The sequence below is a fragment of the Cyprinodon variegatus genome, unplaced genomic scaffold (genome assembly GCF_000732505.1).
Source record: "Cyprinodon variegatus isolate N-32 unplaced genomic scaffold, C_variegatus-1.0 Scaffold393, whole genome shotgun sequence".
NCBI lineage: Eukaryota > Metazoa > Chordata > Actinopteri > Cyprinodontiformes > Cyprinodontidae > Cyprinodon > Cyprinodon variegatus.
In genome coordinates this window covers 69,600-79,761 of record NW_015150846.1, presented here as the reverse complement: position 1 = coordinate 79,761, position 10,162 = coordinate 69,600, and the positions used below count along the sequence as shown (strand labels likewise).

General features: G+C 40.5%; 1 protein-coding gene across 4 annotated transcripts in view; it reads left to right on the top strand.

Moving 5' to 3' along the window:
* The first annotated feature begins 312 nt into the window (after positions 1 to 312).
* The window catches only part of LOC107092765 (lysine-specific demethylase 2B-like), a 14,303-nt gene continuing 4,453 nt past the window's right edge, over positions 313 to 10,162 (top strand). The window contains exons 1-6 of one of the 4 annotated variants that reach the window (XM_015387412.1): positions 313 to 450; positions 5,875 to 6,096; positions 6,292 to 6,435; positions 7,413 to 7,499; positions 7,839 to 8,126; positions 8,755 to 9,566. In XM_015387412.1, coding sequence (XP_015242898.1) covers positions 397 to 450; positions 5,875 to 6,096; positions 6,292 to 6,435; positions 7,413 to 7,499; positions 7,839 to 8,126; positions 8,755 to 9,566 — 1,607 coding nt within the window. In that variant the 5' untranslated portion in view covers positions 313 to 396. Of the gene's footprint in view, positions 451 to 2,964; positions 2,989 to 5,871; positions 6,097 to 6,291; positions 6,436 to 7,412; positions 7,500 to 7,838; positions 8,127 to 8,754; positions 9,567 to 10,162 lie in introns of those variants that run through there. The other 3 variants (XM_015387413.1, XM_015387411.1, XM_015387414.1) reach the window with 3 other exon arrangements.

Below are 10,162 nucleotides of genomic sequence, written 5' to 3'. Positions count from 1 at the left end.
TTTCTTTTACTTCTTACTTAACAAGGACCCATTTCTCAAAATGAATTTTAGTCAGTTTTTGGTCTTTAACAAAATTTTATGTACTGTGTCAGATGATTGAACTACATGTTAACAAGCTCTTCATTTAATGATTTTTAGCTGACACGTGTTTTTACCTTAATAGCTATTTTTAACTGACACTAGTTTTTTGAATTGTGTAAATAAAGTGTCAAAAAAAGAAGGTCAGAATTCAGCGCTGTACCTTTAAGAGATACGGAAGCATAGCATAGCAGCTGCTGGGCTGTCCGTGTAGCTGCGTGAGAGGAGGAGGAGGAGGAGGAGGGAACGAGCCTAGCTGGAGGCTTGTTCAGCCATGTTGGTTTCCTTCTGCTATTCACAAACGATGAGAGGAGAATCATGGCCTTGTCAATGAGCGGAGACGATGAAGAATATGAGTCAGAATCCGAGCAGGTACCCCCCGCTACACTCCATCCTGTCGATTCAGCTTTTCTTCACTTCAAGTTTAACGAATTGTTAGAAAAAATGGCGGTTTATTTATTTTTTTGTTTTTTAATGTGGCTGCTTAAGGTTAACGATAACCCCGCTCTCCTGTTCAGTAAAAGATGGGAAAATGGTTTTATATAAAATTAATCACATGTAAAGACAGACATGAAGCTAAGTATCGGGTACATTTGTCTATATGTTTATTAGCTGTGATAGTGTAGCTGTCCGGGACACACCGTGTTCCTTTGATGTTAGCTGACCCATTTTGAGCTGCCCATTAATACAGCGCAGCTTCGGTCCAGTCATGATTTAAATGATTTCCTGTGAGCAGAAACCTCCAGCAGACACCAGCTCGGCTTTAGGATCTCAAACCTTAACCTTGACTCAACCTCTTGGTTGCTGGCGAACACCAACAGGCCACGTTGGACATACTTTTGCTTTTGATTCATTTCCTCACTCTTCCTAAACTTGTCCCACCACTCTACGCCTTTAAGAAAGCTTTAGGCGAAATGTTGTAAAAGCAGGGAGCGGGGAGGGGGATGGGGAGAGGGAACAATGAAGTGGCTTTACTCCTGGTGCTTAGTGGACCCCTGCCCCTCAAACTGGGGGTACAGATCACCCCCTAAAAAATGGATGTTTATCCAAAAAAGAAACAAAACAATGTCCAGTAGCTCTGCTCTCAAAAGTTGTTTTATGGCAAGTACTTAAGTATGCTGGTTACAGTTCATGAGGAACATTAAAAGTGCTTATGTAAGATCCACATCATTGTGCTTGCACAATATTTGTACCCACAACAAGTTCCATTATCAGGACATCAATGGTGATATTTTCAAGTGTTTCCAGTCTGACACGTGGTTCTCCACAACAGCACTTGTTGTTATGAGGACTTGTTCCAGCAGATGATGAGCCTTGTGACTTTCTCCTACTGAAGTCCAGACTGAAGCTGAGTCAGAGTTCACAGCAGATCTCTCTCTAGCTGGATTCAAATTCCTGTCATATTACTGCAGAGTTGGGAGTCAAAATCAGCTGATGCAGCTTTTGCTGTAGGGGTCATCTTCACCAAATGTGTGAATTTTTTTTACTCTATTTAAAGCAAAGCATTAATGTAAAGTGAGGTATTTAGATTAATATTCACTTTTATTTTTTTATTTATATTTATTTATTTATTTGACAGGGACAGTGTACATTTATAAGCATTCCTGCAAATGCACCAAAATTAACCAAAAGGCAATTTTTTTTTTTCAATTTTCCCTGGATAGATCTTAAAATTGTCTATCTAAAAAAAAAAATAATAAAAAAAAAACAACAGTCAGCATTTCACAAACAGCTATGGCTCTTTAAAACTGATTTTAAAATACAGAATAAATGTTTGCTGGACTACAGATTTTAGGTTAATAAAATGGAATAAAAAAAAAAGAGAGACACTAGTGGAAGCATTGTTTGTTAATGATAAACATTCAACTAATGCTGAAATGACTGATGTGTTATGAGCCAGTTTTTTACATGCTTTTTGAAAACAGTTTATGTTGTAAGTGATGTTTTGAGGGACAGAGTTCCATTCCTGAGCTGCTGTGACTGCAAAGGCTCTTTGACTAAAAGCACTTTTATGCAGAGGAACAACACCGTCTCCTCTATCCGACCCTCATGTTGCTGTCCGGACTGAGCGGAGGAGATGACAGACCGGGGATTATTTTGTAAAACAGACAGAGGTTTGCATAGTTGATGACATTTTCCCAGCTTGAAAGCTTGTGTTTTAGTAAAATCCCCTCACTGTTGTGTTTACATGTGAAAACAACGGCTGTCTGATATTCAGAAAGGACAAACTTAAATAAATACCCCTTACTTGTTTTTCAACAAGATGCAAAGGCTGCCTCTCTATAAAGAAGCGTTTGTATTTTGGTTGCTTAGATCCATATCAGGTGTGGAAATAAAAATGATAAAGAGCCAATCCAATTAAACAGATGTGTTTTTAATAACAATAATTAATCATAGATATTTTGCATAGATTATTACAATTCAATGTTAACTTTATGACACAAGCACTGAATTTGACCTTGGTTTCACCAGCCCTTAACCTTCAGACATTTAGATGTAAATTTGTAAACTTCTAAGGAAAACAAATCTTATATTCACCTCTGTGAAAAGTCAAACATATTTGTTCCACTGCTTGTGCCCACTTCCTCTGCCACTAAAAGCAACTATATTCTCATGTTTTGCTGACTTAAATTCAGCACATAACCGCTTTCTCAGCCGATTGCTATCATCTGCTGATGGTCTGCTCTAAAGAAAATTTTGATGTGTGTCTCTGATAATCTCCACCCACACCATGCTGCTTTGTTATGTTTTTGGTTTGATCATAGGTCATGGTTTGGTGTTCTTCTTTCGAGTCGGCTCGACGAAGGGGCGCTATCTCTCGTCCTGTAAAACAGTAGTAAACGGTTGTGATAACACAGGCCAGGCAAATGATGAAACGGCTCGACTAAAACGCTCCGAGTGATGCTTGCGGTCAGACGTCCCTGTAGCAGCTGCTCATCCCTCAGTGTTTCCCTTCCACATTGAGAGCAGGTTTTAGCATAATAATTTGTTTAGCAGCATTTGGACCTGGCAAAGACATTTGGGTCTTTGCCAGGTCTTTATTTTCCGTTCCGTTTATTTTAAACTTACCTAATGTAGGGATACCATCAACTCAGTGGGGATCTTTACTTTTTATGTCTCCTATAAGGTGGCAAAGATCAGTGGAAAATATTCTGGAATTTAACAACCATATCAAAGCCAGAAACAAAAGGATTAGGCACAGGGATGTTACTATTAATGATCTACTCTGAATGTTTTCAGTTGAAGTCATCCAGGACAGGTTTCACCCTTCCTTCTAGATAAAGCTGCAGTCATCATTGTTCTGAACCCGGATTGGCCTGTTGTCTTTCCCATCAAAGATTACCTGTTAGACCCGTCCTTTGTGTGAAAGCGTCTTTCTTTTTAACAAAATTGAATTCCACTTCTGGTTGTCACCATCACAATGAAGGCGGAGCTGAGCTTTTAAGCAGCAGTAGTAAGTCAGCAGTGTGGGGGACGAGCACCTGTAAATGTAACACTTTAAGAATAAATCAGAAAGATGTTCCCTGCCTCAAAGGAAATCATAACCACCTCCAGTGAGTTTATTTTTATCCATCTGTCTCTCCCCTATTTAAACATTTGCCACCAGCAAGGCGAACTGTTGCCTAGGTAACGTCTCCTGCAAAGATGAAAGGAACTGAGATGGTTTATTTTCAGAAACAAGGAAGATGCTTTTTTTTCTTTCTTTTCTTTTTAAAAGGCTGATACTGAAATTTCAATATGATGAGAATGTGATAATCAGATTCACATCATTCAGTTAAATCACATCAGGAAGCTTATATGTTTAAATTACAGCTACTGTATGATTCTGTGTGCTGGAATGCTTTAACAGGTTAAACAGATCCATCACTTCCTCTATTTAGATCTAATTTAATCATACTTTGGCCTAATTTTTTTCCTGGGTTCTTTAGAGAAGGAGACGTTGGAGATAGGATTTATTTTTTTAACTGGGTGATTAAACAATTTTAACATAGTTATATAAACACCATCATCCTCAGTAGGGGTGGGTATTGCCAAAGAAGTCGCGATTCTATTTGAATCACGATTCACAGGCCACGATCCGATTCTATCACGATGCATCACGATAATTGAATTATTGCGATGCATTGCAATATTTTCTCCTCCATGTTTTGTTCTTGAATGACTCGGCACAGTATCCCACGGCCGGAAATGCTTGTGACACAAGGCAGCGTGCGTCAACACATTTGCAGCGACATCTGCTGGACTGGAAGTTGTATTACACTTGTTTTTGGCTGATGTTCGCCAACCATTCATGCAATTTTATTTATTCATTTTTTGAAATTAATAATCGATTCTTGGCATCAAGAATCGATGCAGTAGATCACGAAAATTAGAATCACGATGCATCATCATCACGATTATTTTGCACACCCCTAATCCTCAGGCTGTAGTGGTAGTTTTTGATTTTTCTTAAGAGCTGCTTTGAAGTCTTTTCTCTTTTCTTTTAGTTCTTCCCCATAAAGTCAGAACAGGGTTTCTTAAGACTCTTGAAAAATCATGAAAAACCTTAAAATAAAAAAAAATATATATAAACAAAAATATAAAAAATATCCAGGTTCTCCATACTAAGGCTTGAACTACACTTTATTCTTTCAAACGAGCGACTGATACTTTTTTTTTTGTGGTGGACCAGCATTATTTAAAGACGTTATTCTGTTTTCTGCCTCCTTTGATATGATCATTATAACAGTTGTTACACAAATCTAAATTTAATCGACAGATAAAAATGATAAATGAAATAAAAATTAAACATTAATGAAGAGAAAATGCAGGAAGCAGCAATGCAGGTGCCTAATGATCTCAAGACATGACTGCTGAATACACTCATTTGGCAAATGCATGCACTTATACAAGATGATCGCAAAAAAAAAAAAAGGTGCTAACATCAGCCAAAAATATTGTCTGTTTGTCTCTGTCCATCTGCCTACAATAGAGGCAGCTGTGGTAAATAGAGGAAGGTTAATTTTACATCTAGAGCCATTGTACAGGCTTGGTGAGGAAAAAAACAATATTTACATTTTAAACTTGTACAATACATCTTTAATTTATGTAATATCCAGTAGCAGTTATCTATTATACAGCTGCAGCTATCTTTTATTTTTTATTGCTTTTAAAATTTTTAAACAAACAAATGTTTGGCGTTTAAAAAAAGCAATCTTTATTGCACATTTTAAATTAACTGTAAATTGCAAAAACAAGTAAAACATATCCGTAAATATACATGTGATTAATTGGTATGGAGAGTTTTGTCTTAATTACTGCTGTCAGTAGGTTATTCTTTTAGCAAATGGACATTTTTATGAATATTACTCTAGGTAACCATTTAGTTAAGAAATTAGTTGAATATTATTTTAATAATCCGTTTATTCATTTATTAGTTTTAGCCCTTATCAGTTATATATTTATATCAGATAACTAGATTTTGTATTCTATTAAATTATAAACTTCAAATTTAAACTCGATGAAACTGCATCAAGATGTATATTCCTGTTCAAAACCGTTGTTTGTGTATAAAGACTTAAAACAGAGGGAGTACTTAGCTTTTTGGATTTATGGAGCAGGCATGAATGGAAGAAAAAAAAAACTTTTTTTAGTATTTGACCTGCATCTAAAGGTCATATCTGTTTGGGTTTTATTCATTCAGAAGCAGAAAATATCAGAACTTCCCGTAGAGCTGAAATGAAGAGAACATGCGACGCTCGTTCAACATTGACAGACTTTTCCAATAAACCACCGTAACTGTTTGTCTTCCAGCAGAAAGCAGTCAACCGGCCAAAGCCAAAGATGGGAACGACGTCAGCCGTCAAGCTGCCATCCAACCGCAGCGCATCGGGAGCCAGGCGCAGGAGAACGCGCTGCCGGAAATGCGAAGCGTGTCTCCGCACAGAATGTGGAGAGTGTCACTTCTGTAAGGATATGAAGAAGTTTGGAGGGCCGGGGCGCATGAAGCAGTCCTGCATCATGAGGCAGTGCATCGCGGTGAGCCATTGTTGAGAGGACTCGCAAGCTAGCAAACGACACAAGGGCTTGTTTGTCTAGAAAGTGGTTGGAATACATTTGATATAAATAAGCATTTTTATTTTGTTTATGCTTTTCTTTTCTGAAGAATTGTAAACCTCTCAGAAGTGGAGCATCGTTAAATCCTGCTTGTCTTGTTTGTCTTGTTCTCTGCAGCCTGTCCTGCCCCACACAGCGGTGTGTGTGGTGTGTAAAGAGGCGGGAAAAGAGGATACGCTTGAGGACGAAGAGGAAAAATTCAACTTCATGCTGATGGAGTGCTCCATCTGCAACGAGATTGTCCATCCCAACTGCCTGAAGGTACGCAGAGCTGCAGCTGGAACACGGCGGTTATTTGTTCTGGAAATTGTTTTTCAATGACTTCACTGCTCATGTTGCTCTAGGATTATAACCGCTAAAGCCCGACGCTGTTATGAAGAAGGATGTGACTTCCAGAGTTTAAATGTTATTAATAAAAGACTAAAGCTGCAGTTGTTAAGTAGACTTCCAAGGAACAGAAACCCTGCTTGTCAAGTTAGAAACATGCTTTTGCTGCGGTAGGCGTGATCAGACCCGCTTTATAAGACTCTGCTACCTCTTTAGTTGGTAACAAAGAACCAGAATGTCATCAATGTTTTATGAAATCATCACAGTTAAGAGAAAGCTATTATTAAAAAAAAACAACACACCATGCACACCGCATAAGTTGAGCTACTTCCTCTTGGCATCTAAAAGCCACTTCCTCGTTATGAACTAAAAACAACTCAATAGTGTTGACATCTGTTTGGACAACCACCACTCTTGGACTATTTTTTTTATTTTATTTATTGATTTCGCTGCATTTTCACGTTGGTGGCAGCATCATGCTGTGCCAGAGACGGGGAAGCTGGTCAGTATTGATGGAGCAAAATGGTCGAGTTAGATCTTCCCTGGAGAAGTTCAGATTAATCTGAACACCCATTTCTATTGCTGGACTTGTGACTGTTTTTTTTTACCCATCTAGAATGATGCGATTGCATTGAATTATTTGTTAATTCAGTAAATTATTTTTCACAATAAAAAATACTATTAAAGTCGAGCAGAGATCCAACTGTTATTACTTCCCTGCTTGTTTTGTTGTTCCTTAATACGTCAGGTTGGACTGCGCCGACCGGACAGACGAGCGCAGCTCGCAACAGTCACTTTCACTTGCCTTGTTTGTATTGGAGCTGTGATATGCAGGACTCTGTTAAGGCTTGTTGTTGTTAAAATTCCTACTTTCTTTTTTTTTTTTTTTTTTCTCTCCGTTCCTTCATCAGGTGAGTGATGCCTCAGGTGTGGTGAACGATGAACTGCCTAACTGCTGGGAATGCCCCAAATGCAACCACGCTGGCAAAAGCGGAAAAGTGAGTAGAATCATACAAAGGCCTTGCACTTTAATCTTATCTTGCAAAGGTTAAAAAGCGTTCTTGTGACGTAACCTTGGTGATGAGGAGAAGAGCTGCTGCTGTTTTCCTCTTTTATTGAGGCTTTCAGCGAATCAGCTCTATATGTGAGGATCGGCCAGACGCTTCCTGTTAACACTGCTGTTAATGAAAGTCCCTCACATGACTGTATCAGGACAGAGGCAGGAAACCCCTGACTACTAAAAACTTTAAACAGGCTTCCTTACATAACCAATCAGACTGTCCGGTGATAGTAGGCTAAAGGTATAAAGTCGTCTCCCCTGTTTTTTGTCCCCTCTGGTATTGAAGCAAAAAAGGGGCCCCGGGTTCAAGTACGCCTCCAACCTTCCCGGCTCTTTGCTGAGGGAACAGAAGCCTGTGAAGGAGGAGGGGGACATTTCTTCTGGGACGAAGAGGAAGCCGGACAGGGACGAGACACCCAGGTACAGAACCGAGGAGGCTCTCCATCGACAGCCGCCGCTGCTCTCCCCCAGCGGCCTGCCGAGGCCCAGACCCGAGGACAAGCTGAGGAAGAAGAGGAAGCTTTTTGATGACGACGAAGAAGATGACTTCAATGTGAGGAAGAAGGTTGGTATACCTACAGCAGCAAAACACAGCAACGACGCATCACATCTACATCATAACAACTGCGAGAATTCTTAAGAAGCTGTTTTTAGCGCCAAGTTTTTAATGTTTTTCCATTCAGGTGGACTTCTAGCATCCTGTACACACACAGTTGAAATGAATGCTACTGATTTGTGAATCTAAAATCAAGACATATGCAAAAGAAGTGAGAGATAAATCATTCTATTCGGCTAAATTACAGAAACCAACATTTATGTGATTGACTGTTCAACAAAAGTGAAGACAAATGAAGCTCTTCTTCAAAAAAACAAACTTAAATAGAAGTTGTGGTTTCGCCAGGGCAAAAAGCTACCTTAGAAGTTCCCTAAAGGGTTTAGAGTCCAGATGTGGGACACAGAAAACATGTGGAAGACAGTCGTTTGATAAAATGGGATAAAAATTACACCATGGGGATGCTTCTGTTTATTAGTGACAGGGGACAGTTAATGGGAGGATGCTTAGAGGGAAAAACAGAACAAAGAAGTGGAGATTGGAGAGTTTATTAGAATGGCCTAGTCAAAGTCCAGACTTCAAGATTCAAACTATAGACCGAGTCATGTTAAGTAATTGTTGCTAAATGTCTCTTCTGCAGGAGAAGACGGAGGACTCGTATTTCTCTAAGCTTCTTCCCCAAGTCAAGACAGAAAAAGAGGAGGAAGACGATGAAGATGATGACGCAGGAAGGGAGCATCACTTCCGGAGCAGTGTAGACAGGAAAGGCCGCTTTGGAGAGGCGGAAGAGGAAGCGGATTACAGGGACTCGAGGAACGACTCTCTGAATTCTTCCATTAAAACACCACTTGGAGACAGCGACCACTCCCACTGCAGCTCTCCGCAGGCCGGCCCCAGCAGCGAGGGCGGGAGCGAGACGCAAGAAAAAGGGCCCCGTCCGAAGGCTCGGCGCAAACGGCGCCTACCCAACAGGGAACTGAGCCGAGAACTGAGCAAAGCGTTGAACCAGGAAATCCAGAAGACCGAGGACTGCCTGGCCAATGAGAACCGGCAACCACTAAAGGTAGAACCAGAGATGGAGAACGAGGAACCAAAGAAGCTGTTCCGCAACGGTAACGATCTCGGCGACCAGCGGTCTCATCTGAAGACCAAAGAGATGAACGGGAACACCTGGGATCTGCGCCACTTTTACCCGAGTCAGATCACCCCTCTGGGCTTCAACCGGAGCACCCCGACGACCCGGCCAGTGCCCCCCCGCTCCCCGCCCAAGTGCGTCCAAATGGAACGGCATGTAATCCGGCCGCCCCCCATCAGCCCACCTCCTGACAGACTGCCGCTGAAAGATGGGAAAGCACATGTCCTGCAGCGTGAGGTGTGGATGAAGATATTTGGCTATCTCTCTCACAAGGAGCTCTGCGTCTGCATGAGAATTTGCAAGACATGGAACCGATGGTAAATATACCGTATGCAGATCATGAAAAAGAAGCTTTCAGCAGCTCAGGCAGATTATTTTATTTTCTTTTGCTCTGGTCTACTGATTTTTGCCTAGATAGAAGCCCACATTAACCTCTATGGTTTTATTGACTTCTAAAACAGCAAAGCTCACAAAGAGGAAATGAGCTGTTGAATAGTTGATAGCGGCACCGTTTTGAATCAGGAAATGAAGGGTGTGTGAAATCGCCCTCATACGCATCCAACCATGTTACTAAACTTTGAATGATTTGAATCACTGATTGATGCCCTCGGGTCGCTTCCTAGATCCACCAGCTACAAAAAAAAACATTTGCTCCTCGGGTCCTTACCATTAGCCATTTATCTTCTGTACTACTGTTCACCAATTTAATTCAATTCAGTTTGTTTATATAGCGTCAATTCACAACACATGTCATCTCAAGGAAATATATAGAGACAGTTCAACCAGATCATCCAGTCAAATTGATTCAAAGTTTTCTAAGGAAAACCAGTTGATTGCATCGACTCACTGACTTTTCGGCAATCCCTCACACTAAGCATGCTTGTAGCGACAGTGGAGAGGAAAAACTTCCTTT